This window comes from Galeopterus variegatus, unplaced genomic scaffold (genome assembly GCF_000696425.1).
Source record: "Galeopterus variegatus unplaced genomic scaffold, G_variegatus-3.0.2 Scaffold596, whole genome shotgun sequence".
NCBI lineage: Eukaryota > Metazoa > Chordata > Mammalia > Dermoptera > Cynocephalidae > Galeopterus > Galeopterus variegatus.
In genome coordinates this window covers 109,739-132,151 of record NW_007726707.1, presented here as the reverse complement: position 1 = coordinate 132,151, position 22,413 = coordinate 109,739, and the positions used below count along the sequence as shown (strand labels likewise).

Genomic DNA, 22,413 nt, shown 5'->3' with positions numbered 1-22,413 from the left:
ATTAGATTGGTATAGGCAGTAGAACTATGATCATCAGCATTGACAGTCTGAAATAGCTCTGTGATTCAGTTGGTTATCTTTGACTGAAGTTGGTTATTTGAACCAGCATCTGAACCTTTAAAATAAGCCCATTAGATTGGTATAGGCAGTAGAACTATGATCATCAGCATTGACAGTCTGAAATAGCTCTGCGATTCAGTTGGTTATCTTTGACTGAAGTTGGTTATTTGAACCAGCATCTGAACCTTTAAAATAAGCGTAAAGTGCCAGTGCTCAGCTGTTAGGGAACAGCCCAGAAAGAGGAATCAATGTCACAAGAGGACACTAGATTGAAATAAGCAGTGGGCTAATCCTCCTTCATCTCCCTATATTCTAGGTAAGGTTATGGAGAGGGTTGCTAAAACTGTCATGTTTCTCTACAGGCATGGCTGGGGAACAGTTTATTCCTGGAGGGCCCCACCTGACCTTATATGACTATAAACTGGGCCAGTGGAACCAACTCCTGCGTTGGCAGCATTTTACCATGTATTTCTTCTTTGCGCTGCTGGGCGTGGCCGAAATCTTATCTTTTACCATCAGTTCACTTCCCGTCTCCTTACCCAAGCTAATGTTGGCAAATGCCTTATTTGTGGAGGGTAAGTATGAATAAATATTTTCCTGTATTTTTCTCTTTTAGTGGGCACTTGTATAGCCCTTTGTAATGAAGGGCTTTGGTGTCTTGAGGCAGCCTTGATAGATAGGGCCATATATCTGGGCCGTGGTGAGATGTTTGGGTGTCCCCGATAGGATGCCAAAGATCTTTCTTTCCTACTGACTCATTTAGTTGAACTGAGCAAGCACAATCATTCAATGTGCATTATCCACCTTTCACATCCATCTTCAAGAAGCATCTATAGTGGTTACTTATCTCTGAGTTGTTCTGGAGATTATCATTATTCCCACTTTTAAAAAGAGAAAAGTGAACTCAGAGTAATGAAGCATGAACATCCTGAAACAAGACAACCGCTTACAGCAGAACAGCTTCTACCATCAACTAACTAGCCTTTTTCATATTGATATCGTAAGATCCTGCCATTACATGATAAGTAGGGTCTAAACAATTTTCATATAAAAATATGAGGTTCAAATTTTGAGAGGTTAATGAAAAACAATATTTTTTGTTTAATTGGTCTCCCAGTTACTGTAGGAAAAAAAAAGAAAACAAGCATCTAATAACTTGTTTTTCTTTATTACACATGTAAGAAATAGATTGATTATGGAACTAAAAAAGCCTCAAGTGATCAGGAGGCAATCACTTCCTAACTGCTCACCTTGCCTCCCACAAGGAGCTAAGAACTTTTGCTCATCTCCTTTTGAGAACAAGGGCTAGATCAAAGGTGGGTACCAACAACCAACAACGTGACTCATTATCTCAGGGTGTTACTATATTTGAATGAACTTCTTTTCCTCATCTAAATGTAAAGGATTAAGATGAAGCTGGAATCTCCATGGGAGAAAAAATGGAGTTAGTTACTAATCTTTGGAGCTTCCAGAGCATCCTGTCATACCTACCAAAGTCCACCCTTGTGATTTATGTATGGGTTTGCTTCCTACAACACACTGAATTCCTTAAGGTGACGCTTTGGCTCTTCATCTCCGTATTCACCTAAATTATTTTTCCCTTACTCTTGTCGTGCTTTTTAGTCATCATCCTGTACAGAAGATGCTTTCTTTAAAATATAGTTAGTTCAAAATGTCATGATGTGTTAGAGGAGAAAATAAAGGTTGGGGAAGGGAAAAGAGGGTCAGATGTCAAATATGTCATTCTAAAGAGGAAGTGATGACTCTAAAAATGCCAGAGAGTTGCTTTACTGTGCAGATCAGGGGGCACCTGCTCTTTTGGACAAATGTGTGTGTATACAATTCTTGGACAAAGAGAGGGTGAGGGAGGGGGTGGCCCTTGGTTTCAAAGAAAAAGACAAACTGTTTTTTTTTTTTTCCCCTCTCTATCAGCTTTTATCTTTTACAACCACACGCATGGCCGGGAAATGCTGGACATCTTTGTGCACCAGCTGCTGGTCCTGGTCATCTTTTTAACAGGCCTGGTGGCCTTTCTAGAGTTCCTCACATGGAACAATGTACTGCTAGAGCTTCTGCGGTCAAGCCTCATCCTGCTTCAAGGGATCTGGTTCTGGCAGGTGAGCTGGGGCCTCTAGTTAATGTACCTGTGTTTCTGCCTGAAACTTCTCTCTGTATGTGATGGGGCATTTTGTTCTGGAACCCAGAGACCTCTCTCCAATGTGCTGCCTATAGTGAGAACATGGGCCTCTGAGAGGTGAGGTTTCTTTGAGTGGCCTAGTCACCCTGGTGGGAGCGGTGTCACAGTAGCTGAGAAGGAAGTGGGGTGTGCACATCTTTACCACACACCCGAGTATCCACTACATAGGAAATCTGAGCTCATGCTTTTAGCTAGGAGCAGTTCCTGATGATAAAGCAGCTTACAGCCTAATGAGTAATAAGCTGGAGAAATATGTGGATGACAGGAAAGAGTGAAAACTATTATTTATTGAGAAACAACTGTATGTTGGCCACTGTATTGGACTTTTACATACACATTGTTTCATTTTGCCCTCACAACAACCCAGAATTTAGGTATTATCATCCCTAATTTACTGACAGGATGACTCAGGCTCACACAGTAATGGAGCTAGGATCTAAATCTCTAAATCTTTAAATCTGGATTTGTTTGACCCCAGATCCCAAGCTTTTTTGCATTTTACACTGTCAACCCTAATTTGGTATGTGGTTGGAAGCATGAATTCCAATCAGTGAAAATATTTTATAGAGACTGATAAATCACAATCCAATATACACATATAGATTTAGAGAAAGTCTGGGATGGAAGATGAATGTGGTTTAAACAGGGAAGACTTCTTAGAAGAGATTTTTAGTCACCAGAGAGGAGAGATTTAGGGTGATGAGGTTATTTCAGGGATTTGTATTTAATGTGAGGAGTAATAGGAAAGCATTGGTAGGTGAGGGGGAGAGAAATGTCATTGTCAAAATGGGGTAGGAAAGATGTGATATTTAAGTATGTTGGGGAGTAAGAAGCCTGTTGGAGCAGAGGCTAGTAAAGAGGGGCAAGATTCAAGGGTTATTTTGAAGGAAAAAATTTATAGGAAAATATAACAAATACTCTATATTGTGATAAAACCGATCATTGGTGAATTTAACCAGCTTAAGTACAGAAGTTGTTTTGCTAGATTATTTATTATTAGCTGGGAACTTAAACAGAGTAAACAGAGGTATATGAAACACTATTATGCACACTATACCTCTTGACTGGAATATTTTACTGTGTGCATGTATTACCTGTTTAAAAATAAAAATAAATTTAAGAAATTTTTAAAAAGACAACTCTGTTTAAGATAACATGGTGAGTTTATGCTTCAGTGTATCTTGTCTGCTCCAAGCACATAACAATGACAGATAAAAAAAGAAATTAAAAACATAAATAAAAAATCATCTAACTGCGATCAAGCAAAACAAACAAAAAAAAACAGGGCAAAGAACCTGCGGGCCCGACGCAGAATGCAGGTGTGCAGCAGTGTAGAGCTGAGCTGCAGGCCTACTGGTTCCAGGTCCAGAGGAAACAGTGCCACTTGGTTGTTGGGCTCCTGTGGAACTAAAAGGAAGTAAAAGGACTCCTCTCAAGGTGAAGGATGAAGCCAGGAACTCTTTCATTGTGTTTTTCATCTGATTGATTGCTCACTTTCTAATAGAAGTCTGTTAAAGCTTTATATTCCAGTTATGGATTTGTCAATTTTTCTTTATCTTCTTGTCTTTCTTTGTTATAAGGTTATATTCTGCTTCTCTTTTTCTAGTTTTTTGAGTTGGATGCTGTGCTCGTTTATTTTCAGTCTTTCGTGTTTAAAAATAAATACATTTAAGGCTATAAATTTCACTCCGCATAACACTGTAGTTACCTTCCATAAGATTTGATATGTAGGAGTTTTCACTGTTGGGCAAGTTTGAATGTTGCCATTTCCATGTGCTTTCTTCTTTAATATATGAGTTAGTTAGAAGTGCACTTTTAAGTTTCAAAAAACATTTTCTACTTCTTATTCATTTCTAACTTAATTGATTTGTGGTCAGAGAATGTGTTCTCTTTAAAATGCATTGAAACTTCCTTTAAGACATAGTCAGTGGTTGAAAATGTTGCATGTATTTGAGAAGAAAATATATCCTTTGTTGAGTTTAGGATTCTACATATATGTACCAGATCAAGTTTGTTAAAGAGCTAAATATTCAAATAAAGAAAGTAAGAACAAGAGGGAAAATTCAAAGAGAGCTGAAGAAAGGAATTGTAAAGATAAAAGTGGAATTAATGAAATTATTTAGTGTTCAGGTTATAATTAGTGATTAATTAATATTTAGGATCTAAAGGAAGAAGCTCTGTATTATATCTCAGCTGAGAATAGGTTGGCTTAATGTTGCCCCTTTTGGCAGAGAAATAATGTTTACATATTTCTCCAAAAGCTTTTCTAAGGGAGAGCTATGAGGTTAAAGTCTTTGGGCATAAATCTGTGATTATTTAGACATTTTTTTCATCTACTAATGTGTCTAGACCAGTTTTCTTTTTTACCTGGTGGCCAGCCTAAAAAAATGTCTGGAACCTTAAAGAAAAATGAACATTTAATACCAAAGCAAACACACACACTTGCAGGAAATGAAAAGTTTTAGCCATAGTAAATCTCTCATTCTTGGATTCCCCTAAAATAAAAATGTCTAAAAACTTAAGTGAATTTATCATGCTACATGTTTTGTTGATATGTGTGGTATATAAATGTTTATGGCCAAAACTCTGTCATAAGTTAACATTATAATGTTGTGATTTGCTTTTTGCCATATTTTTTCTCTTGCTACTGTTCCATATGTGGTTAATACTAGTGCATAAACTATCTGTAGACAGATTAGAGAAAGCACCCACCTATACTCTTGGAACCATATGCATGGAGATATGAACTGAATGAGGCGAATGCTCAGATTGGACACTTCTTTTTATAACTCATATATAACTGATTGGGTAATATGCAAATGGAGGGGCAATTTCCCTCCCAACGTATAAAAAAAAATATATATTTTTTTCCTGAACCACATTACAATAAAAATGTTTTCTCAATAACCTAGCCACATCATGCAACTTAAAAAAGAAAAAAAAATCCTTCAGTCCTCTTCATTTCATAAGTCATGTTTTCCCTGTGTCTGTGTGGGAGAATATTTCAAAAGCTCACTCTGTACTCTGTCACTTCCAAACTCCCTCCCATCGTTGTTGTTGGAGCCGAGGCACGGGGACATGTGGGAATGAGGAAGACACGCCTACTGACTTTGCTTCTCATTACTTTGGACAGTTGCTTCTACTGCATGTCCCAGCTCCATTAATCCCCCCAGAGATTCCTTCCGTGACTGCCCTGGTTCTGAGCCCAAACTAAAACTCAGCCACGTCTTGCCTGTAAGAAAGATAAGAGTTCATTCTAAAATGGCAAAAAGGCTCAACTAAGTGGTTGTGGTCTGAGGTCTGATGTGGTAGATCAAACATTTGCCTAGGCTTATAGTGTTGAGATAAATGATTGGATAATGATATATAAGACAATAGGAAATTCAGACTCTAAACTAGCTTGTTGCCTTTTAAAAAAGAGAACTATTTATCAAAACTATACTATCTACCCTAAGTGCATCATTGTGCAGTGTACACATGTATAGAAACAACAAACTGTGCCCCACAAATATGTAAAAGTGAATATTAAAATTAAAAAATTATATTTTAAACGTGATACTAATGAAGTTTAAACCAGTCAAAAACATGTTCAGGAGTAGCATACAAGATATAGCAAGAAAAAAAGTATTTTGCAGGCTTTTTTTTTTTTCTTGGAATTTTCTGTTAGGAAGCAAATTAAGACAGCAGATAAAAGTGTACTGGCTGATTTTTATATTTAAAGGAGGATTTAATGGGTTGTGGCAGTTTTTGGTCCTTAGTTTGGGATTCCAACTTTCCTAATTTGCTTGCTTTTAGCCTAAAATGACTGGAGTGTTTCTATGACTTTCAGCGTAGTCACATCAGTTAATTCTGTTCATAGGCTTCACTGTGGCTGTCAGTCAAATCTTTAGCTTTCAACATCAGGCTCTGAGGGGTCCAATGAGATTAGCAGTGAGAAGTGTTCAAAATTTTCTCTTCTCTCGATGCAAAGCTGTAAAAAATTTGATTAGTAGAATTGATGATGACTAATGGAGGTGACCCGAGAGAGATGGAGTGAAAAATCCATGGGCCTCCAGGTCCAGCCAAGCTGGATCTGAATTCCAGCTTTCCCATATTAATCACATCAATCACCAGCAAAGATATGCTGTGCCTTTAGGCTTCTACAACTATAAAGTAGAAATAATATCTCCTGGGATTGTTGGGCTAATTAGGTGTTATAACTTGAAAAAGCATGCTGCCCCAAGGAGAGAGGAAGAGGACAGGCAAAGCTTCCAGGAGCAGGCAAAGTCAAGTTGGGATGTGAAAGATGGATGAGCCACCAATGTCCAGGCTTGAGGTTCATGGCAAGTGATACTCTTTTGCTTATTTTGGTCTTAACAGCTGTATTAGGATGCAGTAACAAATTCCCACAAACTGGGTGACTTTAAACAACAGAAATTTATTCTTTTACTATTCTGGAGACTAGAAATCTGAAATCAGAATGTTGGCAGGGTTGGTTCCTTTTGGGGGGCTCAGAGGAAGAATCTGCCCCATGCTGCACTTCTGGCCATTTGCTGGCAATCCTTGGCATTCCTTGGTTTGTGGCAGCATAACCTCCATCTCTGCCTCTATTATCACATGATGATCTCCTTGCGTGTCTTTGTGTTTCTGTGTCTTCACATGGCCTGCTTATGAGGACATCAGTCATAGGATTTAGACCCAACTCTGACCCAGTATGACCTCATCTTAACTTGATTATATCTGCAAAGACTCTGTTTCCAAATAAGGTCACATTCAGAGGTTTTGGAGGTTAGTACTTCAACATGTTGGAGGACACAGTTAACCCACAACTGCTAACCCTTATCTCTGGGAGCCAGAGAAAATTACTTCCCAAGCAGGGATGGATGGGTTGTCTGGATGGCATTGGAGGAACATCAGTGGGACTGATAGGTGGGAACTAGGGAGCTAGTCCATAGATCCATACACCCACCCTCCCTAAAAGGGCCCTTTCCTGACATAAAATTTCTCTGTCAGCTTCCATGGGTTGCTGTGAGGGGAGCACATGAGAAACAGACTCTTATGATCCTGACATCCGTGCTTAAACAGCTGAGCTCTTGAACTGGGAGTTCACTATATGACTTGAATTTCCTTCTTGTCATTCCAAACAGCAAGCACAGAAGACCTGGAAATTCTTGCTTTCTTCCTGGGGCTTCAGGGACCTGGGCTCTGATCACTTTGGCCCCCATAGTGAGCTTTCCTAACAGTCTATAAAAGGGGTATTGCAAAGGACCGGTATGTCCCAAGCAGCAGGCAAACCGGCTGGGTGGCATTCTCTGCCTGCAGTTCCTGGGTATTGTGGGCTCACATCTCTAATTTAATGACTAATGTTTCTTCTGCCAGTGGTGGTGACACCTCATGCCTTTGGAATGTAGCCTTGGTCTAATGCAGAGGCCACAGCCCTTGTTGGTGAGGCATAGAAGTTATGCAACTGTTGGGGTGGAGGGGCAGGCCATGCTTTATTACTTAATTTTCCTGTCTCTAAAATAGAGAACAAATGCATCCTGTCTCTTGGGATGTAGAGAAGGGCAGGGAAAGTTATTAGAAAATACCTTGCTAAAAGAAAAAAAAAGTACCTTGCTAATTTCAACTAATTTGATATTTTGGAAAATAATGACTCTGACATTGTTTGACTAAAAAACACATAGGACCAGCACAGAAATGGAAAACCTTGGTCTGCCTCACTTCACTTGGGAGGTCACTTGAATGGTGAAGTGATGGACAGTGCCTGCTTCCACTCTTGTGTGCTGCTTGGGAATACAGGCCTAACGTTGCCAGATGTTTCTATTTTTACAAAAAAAGCTGAGAATGTAAACTTTTGTGTGACGTTATCTAATTTTTTAAGTGCTGGCTACTAATTCAAATTATTTTTTTAAATGTGCAGGCCAGACAAAGCATGTCTGTGAGTTAGATGTGGTTCAGCGGCTGCCAGTCTGTAATCTGGGTTTTAAGGGTAACACAGTGCCACGTCTTCCTGAGGCCACCTTCTATATCAGTTCTGATTGTTCAAACATATCAGAACTGCTAAGGATACTCAAGCTGACCTTGTTATCCAGGCCACTGTCCTTCATATATTCCCATATGGAAAGGCTATAAAGTACAAGAGAGTGTGGAGTAGAAAAAAGAACATAAGATTTTTTGGAACCAGACACTCGGTTTGGAATCCTACCTTAGCCATTCAGCCATCTTGTAACACAGAGGAAGTTACTGATGGCTCTGAGTCCCAGTCTTTCCCTCTGTAGTATGGGGATAATCATGTCTTCTTCCTGGGGGTTGCTTTGACGATAGTGTCATGAAGTTTATGTGCATGAGTGAGAGTAAAGTGCCTGGCACAAGGTGGTACATCTATCCGATGGTACAAATAGTAGTTCTCTTTTCAAATAAAGGGAATCCAGAAATGGGAACACGTGATTAAGGCACAAATCTTAGGGTTTTTTTTCTGATTTACTCAGATTATTGAAATTTCAAACAAATGGAATTAAGGTTTCACTTAATATTGTAGACTAAGTACTTCTTTTCCTGTAAGATTTCATTTATTATATGTGTGGTTGTGGTCAAGTCACTAACCAACCCAATTTTCTTATCTAGGCAATGAGGATCATAATACATTCAATGAGGGTAATACTACAGTCTTGGAGGACCACTGTAAGGAAACTCCTAAGCACTGTAACTGACACATAGTTAGCCAATATATGGTAGATTCGTATAATTATCCATGTTATTATCTTGATTTTGTATTTCACTTAGTTCTAGAGACTTGAAATATTCATCTCTGTCTGTCTGTCTGTCTATCTATCTATCTATCATCTATCATCTCTCTATCCATTTATCATTCACTTTTTTTTCATTGGGATAAAATTCACACCCATTTAAAACCGTACAATTCAGTGGCATTTAGTATATTCACAATGTTGTGTACCCATCACCTCTATTTAGTTCCAAAACATTTCATCACCCCAAAAGGAAATGCAGGATCCATTAAGCAATCCTCCCCCTTTATCTTTCTTCCCAGCCCCTGGCAACCACTATTCTGCTTTCTGTCTCTTGAATATTTCATGTAAACAGAATCATATGATATGTGTCCTTTTGTGTCTGCTTCTTTCACTTAGTATAATGTTTTCAGGTTTCTTCCATGTCGTAGCATGTGTTAGTACTTAATTCCTTTTTATGGTTGGTTAATATTCCATTGTATGGATATACCATATTTTGCTTATCTGTCATCAGTTGATGGAGGTTTGGGTTGTTTTAGTCTTTTTGCTATTATGAATAGTGCTGCTATAAACATTTGTGTACAAATTTTTCTTTGAATACCTGTTTTCAGTTCTTTGGGTATGTAACTAGGAGTGGAATTGCTAGGTCATACAATAATTCTATATTTAACTTTCTGAGGAATCACCAAATTGTTTTCCACAGTGGCTGTACCATTTTACATTTCATCAGCAATGTACAAGGATTCCAATTTCCCCACATCCTCACCAACACTTGTTATTTTTTGTTTGTTATTATTATTGCCATCCTAGTGGTTTTGATTTGCATTTTCCTAATGACTAATGACTTGTGATGTTGATTATCTTTTCACATGCTTGTTGATCATTTATGTACTTCCTTTGGGAAAATGTTTCTTGAAATACTTACCCATTAAAAAATTTTTGTTGTTGTTGAGTTTTAGTAGTTCTTTATATGTTCTAGATATTAATCCTTTATCAGATATATGATTTGCAAATGTTTTTTCCCATGCTTTGAGTTTTCTTTTCATTTTCTTGATAGTGTCCTTTGAAATGCAAAAGTTTTAAATTTTGTCCAATTTATGTTTTTTCCTTTAGTTGATTGTGCTTTTGGTGTCATAGCTAAGAATACATCACCAAATCTCAGATCACGAAGCTTTCCCCCTATTTTTTCTTCTAAGAGTTTTTGTGGTTTTAGCTCTCATATTTACGTCTTTGATACATTTTGAGTTAATTTTGCATATAGTAGAGATAGGGGTCCAGATTCATTCTTTTGCATGTGAATATCCAGTAGCCCCAGCACCGTTTGTTGAAGAGACTATTCTTTCTTCCATTGAATGGCTTTGGCACCCTTGTCAAAAACCAATTGACCATAAGTATATTGGTTTATTTCTGGACTCTTTTTATGTCTGTCATTATGCAAATACCACACTGTAGTTTTGTAGTAAGTTTTGAAATCAGGAGGTGTGAGTCCTCCAACTTTAGTTTTCTTTTTCTAGGTTGTTTTGAGTTTTCTGGTTCTCTTGCAATTCCATATTAATTTTAGGATCAGATTTTTCCATTTATGCAAAAAAGGCCATTGGATTTTGATAATGATTGCATTGAATCTGTAGATTGCTTTAGGTGGTGCTGCAGTCTCAATAATATTAAGCCTTCCAGTCCATGAACATGAGATAGCTTTACACTTATTTAGGTCTTAATTGATTTATTTCAACAATGTTGTGCAGCTTTTGGTTTCCAAGTCTTGAACCTTCTTGATTAAATTTATTCTTAAGTATTTTATTTTTTTCAATGGTATTGTAAGTGGATTGTTTTCTTAATATCATTTTTGGGTTGGTCATTGCTTGTGTGTAGAAATACAACTGATTTTTATGTGCTGATCTTGTATCCTGCAACTATGTTGAACTCATTTATTAACTCTAGTAGTGTTTTTTTGTTTGTGTGTGGATTCTTTAGGATTTTCTCTCTCTATATAATATTGTATCATTTGATTATATAGATAGTTTTACTTTTTCCTTTCTGATATATATAGACAAATTTTATCTGTTTTTCTTGCCTAATTGCTTAGCTAGCATTTCCAGTACAATGTTGAATAGAAGCAGTGAAAGCAGACATCCTCATTTTGTTCCTGATTTTAGGGGGAAAGCTTTCAGTCTTTCACCATTGAATATAATGTTAGCTGTGGGCATTTATTTGTTTTAAAACTTTTTGTACTCTAACTTTGAAATAACAGAGGGAAAGCGCACAATGAAAAAACCTAGGAAGTTCTCTGGAAGTTCACCCATCTGCAAAGATTATCACTATTCATATTTTGAAAATCAATCATTAAAAGTCTGTAAAAAAATTTTTTTCAAAAATATGACCTGGTAGGTATTACCTATATTGGTAAAACAGGCAGCAAAACCTGAAGTTTTATCTGTGACATCTTGGATAAAAGGAGTTATCTTAGTTACAATTTATCTTGTAACAAAGCAATTTGAAGTACACCATTTCTGGGAATGTGGCTGGCTATTTTAATATGTGCTTTTTGTTTTAAATTACAGATTGGTTTTGTCCTGTATCCTCCCAGCGGAGGTCCTGCATGGGATCTGATGGATCACGACAACATTTTGTTTCTTGCCATGTGCTTTTGTTGGCATTATGCATTGACCTTTGTCATCATTGGAGCAAATTATGGTTTTGTCACCTGGTAAGTTAGTAATTTTTGTTCACAGAAGCTCTAATACTCAGTATATGATCATCAAGTTTTGATAGCATTGAACTTAAACTTCAAAAGGGGATTTTATTCCTTATTATCACATAAGACAGGGGAGCATGGCAGAAAATTATCTGCAAACACAGAATTTTCCAGTGAAAAGAATAAACACTGGTTTAAAGTTGGGATAGCTCAACAGTGTCTCTGCTTGCCTCTAACCCATGCATCACCTTTCAGCACACTCTTCCTTTCCTCTCTGTCTTCGTATATGCTTTATTCTCTTCTGAATAGTCTGCCCACTCACTGCCTGCAGTGAGTTCTCCATTTACCCACATGTACATACTTCAATTAAAGCACTGAAGATTAGACTCATTTTGACCAATCTGTACGTGTCCTATTAAATTTGAATGCCTGGTTAATAGGACATTGAGTCTAATATTGCTAAAAGTAAGATTCAGTTGAATGATATGTTTTTTTTCTTTTAAGCAAGGATCCTGATACAGTGTCTCATGACGGGGTGAGGAGCAATATAACTACTTAATAAGATCACATATTCATAGCTTTGCTGCTTATCAGCTCTATGACCCCAGGCCAATTACTTAACCACATTGTCTCAGTTTTGTTGTTTTCAAAGTGGGGATAATAGTACCTAAATGGGATCGTTTATTTAAACTGCTTAGGACATAATAAGGGCTCAATAAATGTTATTATCTTCTTATTCTTGTTCTTGTTTTTGTTCTCCTCCTCCTCTTCTTCCTTCTCCTTACTTTTTGGTAGCAAAAAATGCATGGTGTATAGACACTGCCAATGAAGAATTTTTAGTCCTATTACTGGGACTAAATTAGAGAGATAGACAGTTAAAATATAGTGCAATAAATGGAAATAGTGAAAGAACATAGTGCTATTGGAGCTCAGGAAGACCTCCCCACAATTGAGAATTAAGCTGTAGCTTGAAGGATGAGCAGAAATAGGAAGGGGTGATCACTGTTGCTCTCTCTAAGATAGGTAATGCCAAACCACAATTGTCTTGGCTGGTCCCCATTATCAGGCATGAAGGCCCCAGCACCTAATCCTTCAGACTTCAGCACTGAACAGAATGTTCTATATCTGCAGTGTTCTATATCTACAGTGTTGAGTGTGGTAGCCACTAGCTACTGAGCACTTGAAATGTGGTTAGCGCCACATTAATTTTAATTAATTTAAATATCCATATATGGATAGTGGCTACCATATTGGGCACTGCACAGCTAGCGGGTTCTCCAGATTCCTAAAATGCAATAGCTGCTTCTAGGCCCAGTGGAGTTTCAGCATCTGCTGGAATCAGCTTTCCACTCTTCTCTCTGGACGTGGGCCCCAGGCTACCCCTCCTGCTCTGTGCTTCTTTGTGCTTCACTGCTGAAGCAGCTGTGGTGCTTGGGCTCTGAGTGAAGAAACGATTCCCTTGTCTAGCTTCCAGGTGTCTCCGTTAGGCTCCAGGTCAGTGCACTTTGCTCTGTAGTTTCCTCCTTCTAGAGGTATAAGTGCTTTGGGTGCTGGGAAATTCCACCTTCTCATTGATTGCTCTCTGTTGGTTCTATTTCATTACCCCAAAGCATGTGCATAAGCTCATTGTTCAGTCTGGCTCTGCCACTGAGTGAAACTTGGCTTCTTCCCCTGTTCTAGGCTGACATCTGGGCCTCATCTCCTTAGGGGCTGGGCAGCCTCCAAGAACAGTGCCAGCATTCAAGGAGACCCTCTACCTCATGTCAGCTCTCCTCCAAAGCCAAAAGAAGACTATGGTCTCTTCCTGTTTCAAAAACCTTCAGACCCCTAATGAACCTCTCATCCACTTATGGTCTTCGAGAAACTGGAAACAATTTTTACGTTTCAACCTCTGCCCCTCCCTCCACCCAACCTGCCACCTGTTATTCTAATCTTTTTGACCATGCAGTTTTCCCTGTTATATCCACATTAAATGCACATCTTTTCTATGATATGGTGACTTTGACCCTTCTGAAAACTTCTGTGATGACTGTGGCCCTTGCTCATCTCCTTTCATGAGTTTTTACAACACTTTAGTCTCCACCATACATTTTAACAGTTGTGATCTCTCTTGTGATGTTGACTATTAGCTCATATGTGTTAATCTTATCTGCCAGCTAGCTTGTATCCCCTCGAGAAAAAGACCCTTTGGATATTTCCCACACCTATTGGTATACTGCCAAACATAAGAAGGGTCTTCAAAAAGTTCATGAATTATTAACTTTTAATTTCATTTTTCCACGAAACTTTTGGAATGCCGTCATATAGTAGGTGCTCTATAAACATTTGCTCTTTTAATCTATGTTTTAGAGCTTCTTAAATATAGGCTTCATTTGTTTAAAAATCATATGCTTTTTTTGAAATTTATATGTTTTTCAATTTTGCTCTCATATTGCTCTTAGAAAGATAAAACCAAGAGTTAAATTTTCTGACATATTTTGGTATAAACTTAAGCAATAGCTTAAAATATATCATGCAGATTTAGTACTACCTTGCAGTGAGGTCACATTCAATCCTGCAATCATGAGCCTTGAAAATTTGTTGATCAGAGTCTGACTATGGAGTGGTTTGTAATTCATACACAAGTGATAGATTGTCAGAACATTGTATCAGAATGTCTTTGACATAACCCAAAGGTCACCATGGAAACACAACTGGTTTATAGAACAACCAACCTCCAAATCTCTGAAAAAGGAAGCTGTACTTCCCAGCTTCCCGGAGTAATGGTTCAAAGATTGCCTCATTCAATGTCACGACTGTGATCTTGATTATGATAGCTCTTAGGTGGGATCTGTCTTTTTGGAAATACTTATTATGTGTTTTACTGAATCTCACATTTAAAAACCACTGTTGCACAAACTGTTTCAAAAGCCCCAATTTGGGTAGGGAAATATTGCCCATTTATAGGTTGATTTTCCAAGCAATGATTCATGTGAGCCATTTGGAAGAACAAAATAGAGATGCCCAAATTCTAGGCATATGATAGTTTTCTGGACATATACCCATTGTCTCAGCTCTGCTCTTCCTCATTTTAATTGAAGCAAAACGCAGACATACCAGTAATCAGTAATAGGTAATCCCAGCTCGTTGGATTTGTGCCATTCCCGTAATAATCAATTATTCACACTTTCTCTTTATTACTCCATCTCTCAATCTGCCCCAGGTGTTCATTTCTGCATGTGCAAATACCTAGAGCTATGGGTAGCACATAGAGCCTGGTGAAGGTGTCTGGACACATCTCAGCTTGGTGGGCTCATAGCAGCAGCAGACACAATCTAAGAGGAGGAATGAGAAACATGAGGAGTCACTAGGGTCTATGTTAACAATTAATTTTTAACAAACAGCCATTTCTTTGTTTTATTTTCCACAAAAGTCATCAGGACCGAAACTAATCAATAAATTAATCTATTTCATTTAGCATGGATTGAAGTTGTGCAATGTGGAAATAACATGGTTTTTAAAAAATGACACAAACACTGCCTGGCCTGTAACTTGTTTAAGAGTATGAGCCTTCCATGAGAACGGTGGCTCGAAGGGTTGAGGACATTGGGAGAAACATCAATAGTCAATTAATAATCAAGGCAAATGATTTTGAGTGGTTTTCCTTGCCTTTTGAGTCAACAGATGTTACTGATAATGTTCAGTTGTTGCTCATGGGAGGAGTTAATGCTGAGTTGGAAGTGACTGAAGAATTCATGGGAGAAACATCAATAGTCAATTAATAATCAAGGCAAATGATTTTGAGTGGTTTTCCTTGCTTTTTGAGTCAACAGATGTTACTGATAATGTTCAGTTGTTGTTCATGGGAGGAGTTAATGCTGAGTTGGAAGTGACTGAAGAATTCGCCTCTATGAATGAGTAGTGTTATGAACTCCTGGAAGATTGCTCTGAAGGTCATTGATTTATCAAGTGTGTGTTGAGCCACTACTATGTACCAGACATTATTCCAGACTCTGGTTGGGATTAGGGCAGTAAATAAGATGAGGGCCCTGTTCTTACGAAGCTTATATTCTCTTGGGATCCAGAGCCCAAGTAAAGGCATTACATATTGATAGGGGCAGGCCAGACCTTCATCAGAAGAATAAGGCTGAAAATAAGGGTAAAAATGCAGGTGCATTGGTGAAGTTTCTCATAAAAGGAGAATAATTTTGATGGTTTTATCAAGTTTGTCTGCATATTCCTATGTATTTCTGAACGTTAACTATGTTTTATTGATATGGAACAGTAAAATGTCATTATGATAATATGCACAGGAAAAGCTTTGCCTAATTCTTGTTACGGACTCTTTTTCTCACATCAGAGAAGTGGGAGAGCCAACTGAGCTTTTGCCACTAAGAAGCTTCACATCTTCCAGTGTCAAAAATTATTATTGCTGCTACCTCCAAACCTACAGGTTCTATTAAGCTAGGGAAACAGGCTCCAGGGTGGAGGGCACTTCTTTGAACTTATTAATGCGTCATGTACAGGGCCATCACATGCAGTGGAGCAGCCTGTGTCTTGCACAAAAACACCCCTCCTAAGGGGCAAGTAGGGGCCAAACTCTATTTCAGACTTGGCATGGGGCTTGACTTGGGCTGCCAAACCCAGAGAAAGAGAGGGCTTTATGCACTCCCTTTGCAGGAGAGAGCATCTTTTTGCAATACACAGCTAGGTGAGGCTTTGATGGAAAAGCTGAGCTTTGCCACAGTCCAGAGATTCTCTTGTTTCTTTTAGAAAAGATCAAAGTTATCTTCTGATGCCAAATTAAACAATGATGTAATACATCCAAAAGCCACATTGTATTTGTTTACTTACACCCTGTTTTAATCCACAAAAATTTTCAGGTAGTTCCAAAGCCAGTAAGTGATTTTCCTTTTTGGGTTGCTTCCCCCACTTGCACAAATAATCTGGAGTTTGTTGTATTACAGACGCATATTACTCTAGGTTTTTATTTGAAAGATCATCTAATAAGAGATGCTCTTCTTTCTCCTCAGGTTGGTTAAATTTAGATTTAAGAGGTTCTGCCCCTCAGAAGTTGGACTCCTGAAAAATGCTGAACGAGAACAAGAATCAGAAGAAGAGATGTGATTTTGATGGGAATCCAGTCTTTCTTGATAAACCTTTTCTGATTTGAATTGTCTTTATTCATGGTTATGTTTCTTGACCTTTTGTTTGGAGAACAACTGGCTAAGGACAGCTCTCAGTATACTGTTTGTATTTTTGTTAAAGTATTTGAATTTAAATGTTTTATTTTTAGCTTTGGAGATATTTTAGGTGAGAAGTTCATTTTGCACATAATGCATGTCATGGTATTCAGGGGTTAAAATGACTCTTCCCATGCCATCTAAAGTTTGGTGCCAACACTATTAAAAATACTTTTTATTTGCCTTATAGGTATGCTCAAGGTTCCTGAGCTTGCTACCATGTGTAACTTGTTAAACATGGAATTACACTTGTTTGTCTTGTTGCTGAATGAGAAATAAATGAATGCATGCACCTTGGTATAGGCACCTCAAATGTTTGTTTTTGTTATTTAACTGAACCCCACCATTACATCATGCAGAAGAAACTACATGACACAGCAAGTTCTTTTTGTTAGACATCTCTCTGTAGCACCTGACTTGTCCCATGGGAAAAGTAGGCTAGAAGTCCTCCTGAGTTGTATGGTCTTTCAGAGAACATGAAAGGAATAATCAGAGGGCACATGGTTGCAAAGCCATGAGAAACTGGGAAAGGAGAGTTGGATGTTACTCTAAGAGTAAAAAGTCATCTCGCAATATAGCATGGCCACCTTGCCATCCTCTCTGTTAAAATAGTTGAAGGGTTAAATTAAGAAGAAGCCTTTTATGGGATACTTGGGTAAAAAGTCACAGCTCTTACCTAGTAGGCTGTGGGCTAGGTAGCCTCCAGTGGACAGTGAAGAAATCTTGTTTCTAATTCTGGTTTTATCATTAACAAGCTTCTAGGTCTCTAGCAGTCACGGTGTCCTTCTCTCTGGCTGGGAGCGCAGCAACGCTCCTGCCACGGGTTCGGATCCTATATGGGAATGGCCGGTGTGCTCACTGGTTGAGCGCGGTGCGGACGACGCCAAGCCAAGGGTTGCAATCCCCTTACCAGTCACGAAAAAGACAAAAAAAAAGAAAAAGAAAAATTTTCAACTCTACAATGTGAGATGAGGAAAATTAGTTTCAGGTTATGCTTACCAACTTGTGGGTGCCAATGGAATCATTCATCCAACAAATGTTTATTAAGCAGTCACCACGTGCCAAGCAAGCAGTGTGTAGTAACTAGGAACATCCTCATCAAACTTACATTCCATGGGAAAAACAGATAATTACAGAGTCAACAAATAAGTTACATCATTTCAGGCAATAATAAGAGGCTTCTCTGACCACCCTAGGGAAAACAGCCGCTTCTGCCTATCCCTGGCCATCATTATCTGAAATTGTAGTGCTTGTATGTTTCTGGAGCCTTTGGCTCTGAAGGAGAAGCCTTTATCAAAGAAAGGGTGAGGATGGGAGTTCCTTTCCTTACTTTTATTTGTATGTCATGCTCAACTCTTCCAAAAACCTGGGCTCTCGATTCCTGAGCAGTTGCCAAACCTCCTTCATGGGTATACCATGCTTCATTTGCGATAACCAAAATGAAGACACCCTGTAAATAAGTCAGTGCATCATTTCTAGTGCAATTGTTGGTGTAGGAAGGACTAAGGGACATTTTATAAAGCAGAAAAACCCCTGTGGATGGAAACCTCTGCAGTTGTACACATCTGAAAGTGAGGATTGGGAGCTGATTATTAAGAAATATCAACCTCAGCTGTTGATGCAATATTCTCCAATCTCCTATGCTTGGGAAACTGAAACCTCTGATTGCACTAATGAAACAGAGTAAGGCTGGGCCTGTGAACCAAACTGACTCCATTTTCCCTGCAGAGGACACTTTGTTACTTTTCCACTCCTCAGTCATGAGACCCATCAGAGCAAATGATTACCCCATGGGCTGCCCTGACAAAACAGACTGAGATAAGAGAGGAAACAGATATTTACTGAGTTGCAAAACCCCTTGCCAAGGCTTGTTTACTATAATTGTAAAAGTTACAGACTAACCTTAAGACCCCTTTAGGAATTCCCACCTGTGCACAAAGCATCAAGGTGACTGCTACAATGACCCCCCTGGGGTGACAATGATGAACACCACTGCCTACTGAGCATGCACCCATGATGCAACCAGAAAGAACAGAACGGACCACCTCCTGTGACACTGGTCTATACCCCTTAACTCCTTTCCCTGTGAAAGACCCTGAACAGCTCCCCTCGAGGGGCTGGACTTATTGTTGCTACCCCCCTTATGCATAAGTCTGTCTCCTCTTTTAATAAAGCCGTTGCTTGCTTTACTATTTGGGTACATTGTTTATTTCTATGACTTTGGAATCCCAGAGCCTAATTTAATCACTGGCAAAAACTAGAAAGCTTTGGGCACCGGAGAGTACTCCAGCTGCAAGAGGCAAGTGGCCACTGGGACTATTTTGCTCCCATGTTTCTGCTGCTGGTAGATCTCTCCTGGAGTCCCCAGCCTAAATTCTGACAAGGCAATGCTTTATTCTCTTTACCTTTCTCTGATTTTCTGAGCCCTCTTCTGTCTGGTTGGATTGTATCCACTTCTGTATAGGTGCACCCTGGAGGGCTCCTGGCTATGCTTTGTTTTTCTGATTTGAATCTAGTTGATACTTTTCTTCTTTATGCTGAAAACAAGGCTAAACTGGACCCCACTGCTCCTCTTTTCTCTTTGTTGGTTTGCTTGGTTAGACACTTAGTTGAGTACTGGTAATCTGAATAAACCTTCCAATTCTTGCATCAACTTTTGGACTTTCAGGTCATTTGTTTAAGGCAAGAAGGCAAGCCGAGCCTGACCTGTCAGTAACACTAACTTCCAGCTTGTTGCTGAAATGGGAGGCTGGATCATGACCATATTGCAATACTCTTGCTCATCATTTTGTCACTATAGGAGCCCATTAATCAAGGCTCATTGATTGTATCTTGAATGTGTATCATTAAGGTGGGGTAGGAATCACTGAATGCTACTCAAGCAGTGAAAATGAAAGCTAAGTAAGGAATTCTCCCCAAATACAAGGAAACAGTATATGAAAAATATGAAAGAAAAGTAAATGCATATGGAGAATATATCCAGAAGTTATATATTTTGTCTAATGTGAATTCCAGATAGAGAAAAATGAGAGAATAGAGGATAGGCATGAAATAATATAAAAAATATCCCTCGGGCCGAGCCCGTGGCGCACTCAGGAGAGTGCGACGCTGGGAGCACAGCGGCGCTCCCGCCGCGGGTTCGGATCCTATATAGGGATGGCCGGTGCGCTCACAGCGCTAACTGGCTGAATAAATAAATGGCAGTGAAGGGAGATTTTTCCTTTAAGCTTGCTTTCAAGAGACACGCAGTGGATACAGTGATTGGGTTTCTGAATTAAAGCAGTAAAAATTTAATCTTTTCTTTAAGTTTAATTTATAAATGTGATTATTCTATTTTTTAAGTCTAGCAAATTTAACACTCAATTTTAAGGACACTTTAGTGTTTGGACACAATATTAAACTTAGATAATTAGATTTCCCTTTAAAAATGTTAAATTGTTTTTATGACTTAAATATTTTTAATATCTTTCTTAAGTATTTCGATTGACAAATCTTCCCAAGTTCTTAAGTTATTCTTAAAGATAATTTATTAAAACTTACAAATAAGTTAATTTATTAAACTTGTAAATAAATGTGGTGAAACAAATTTTCTTAAATATTCCAATACTGTGTATAAACTTATGAGATTTCATAAAAACACAAGCTTAAATTTTTAAATTGCACATATAAAAATTAGGCTTACAAGACTAATTTGAAGGACAAAATAAATTAAAAAATTATAAATACCTAAAATGCTAAACATGTACAATTCCTTAACATGAAATATTAATATTATGGTTTTGATTCTCTTAAACATTTCTGTACTTAATTCTAAGTCTTTCTGTGTTGAAATAGGCTTGCTATTAAGGAGGTACTTTGTTTATGGCAGGCAGTGTTGGGGAATACCTAGTCAGCTGGTGGATACCAGTCAGAGATATTGAGTGGATTCTTGACAGCGACCCCAATGATACACCTGAATCCTATTTATGTCAAACCCTCCACACAGGTCGTGTCCTTTCTATGCACAGGAGTGCACTTCGGAGTCTTATAATTACTTGTCTTTTCTGCCTACTCATGGAAATCTGTAACTCCCACCCAGGCTGTTATGTCACTTGATGGAATTTCATATTCTTTAGCTCTGAAGAAATTTAAGTAGATTTTTTTCTAACTTGATGTAATCTTGAATTTTTTTACACATATATTTCCTATCTGATAGGACTACTTAATTTTTAAAGCTATTAAGGTGATATCCTAATAAATTCTAGGTCACTGTGCTACTGGATATCAGTAGAAGTCACGTGCTGTGTAACGATGTTTGGTCAATGCGTATGGCGGTCTCATAAGATTATAATGGCTATACCATACAGTCCAGGTGTGTAGTAGGCATCTAAGTTTGTGTAAGTGCACTCGATGTTCACACAATGATGAAATAGCCTAACGATGCATTTCTCAGAATGTATCCCCATCATAAAACAAGGCATGACTATATTTCTTAACCTTTAATGCCTTAAAGTGGGAACCACATACGTTTACTGAGTGCATGTGAGTTATGGGAGGAATTACTATGTCTGAGGAAATGTTAAAATGAAGGTGAGAAAGTGAGTCCTCTCATGAACTCAGGCTTTTCTGCACGTTTTCAAATGCCCTAAAGGGAGGAACAAAGACTTTAAGTAAAAAGCTGGAGGTGGAGCCCAAATAGTCTCTCATTTGCTGATCTGTGTCTGAAGCCAAAATGCACACAGGCTCCAAAACATATAGGAATAAGCTCACCCAGGCAATCAAGGTGTTTAGCAATTTAGGATGGAACAACCCTCATATCTGCTCAGAAATTGACCCAAGTTCCCTTTGAGATCAAGTCTAATTAGCATTATATTCAAAGCTTCGACTCTGAGTATCAAGTCAAATCAAATCACTTCAATTGAACGTAATTCAATGTATGGTTAAGCTCTCTTATTATGCTTTCAACACAGCCCCTGTACCAATCAAACTGATTTACTCTCTGTTCCCCAAAACATTTTATTTTAATTTCCATACCTATGTTGTATTAACAACCCTCTCTTCCTTCTACCTCTCAGATTAATTTTGAAGATTCTTTAAGGGTCAGTTCAAAACCTTTTCCTCCTCCCACTTCATTCTGCTCTCTTCTGTCTATAAATTTCTGTGGCACAGAGCCTAGGGTAGCATTGTCTTATATGCTGTTCAGTCCTCTAATTATCTCTATACGTAAATTCTTCCTTCTCACTACATATAATATCCTAAAGCGGTCCACACTTCTTTTGTCTTCATTGTAACACCTAAGGAATCTTTCTCAACCTGTATCATTGGATAGTGAGCTATAGTCGCAGAAAGAAGAGAGAAAATCAAAGGGATGTGTTATTTAGAGAAAATAGCTCCTAAAAGGTTGATGGCAGGTGAGGACCCTGAGACCAGAGTTAGTGACTTATCTGAGATCATGCAGTTAGTGGTCTTGCCCATAGGATGTAAGTCTCCGCACCAGAAGTGTGGGCTCTTCCCACTTCGGAGGTCACACTGCTGCAT

The 22,413-nt window shown here is 38.4% G+C and overlaps 1 protein-coding gene across 5 annotated transcripts in view; it reads left to right on the top strand.

The window, feature by feature from the left end:
* TMEM45A (transmembrane protein 45A) overlaps positions 1-17,209 on the top strand; it is a 75,243-nt gene extending 58,034 nt beyond the window's left edge. For 3 of the 5 annotated variants that reach the window (XM_008570347.1, XM_008570346.1, XM_008570348.1), the window contains 4 exons: positions 423-635; positions 1,993-2,177; positions 11,541-11,686; positions 13,355-13,656. In XM_008570347.1, coding sequence (XP_008568569.1) covers positions 423-635; positions 1,993-2,177; positions 11,541-11,686; positions 13,355-13,505 — 695 coding nt within the window. In that variant the 3' untranslated portion in view covers positions 13,506-13,656. Of the gene's footprint in view, positions 1-422; positions 636-1,992; positions 2,178-11,540; positions 11,687-13,354; positions 13,657-16,686 lie in introns of those variants that run through there. The other 2 variants (XM_008570351.1, XM_008570349.1) reach the window with 1 other exon arrangement.
* Positions 17,210-22,413: the final 5,204 nt, after the last annotated feature.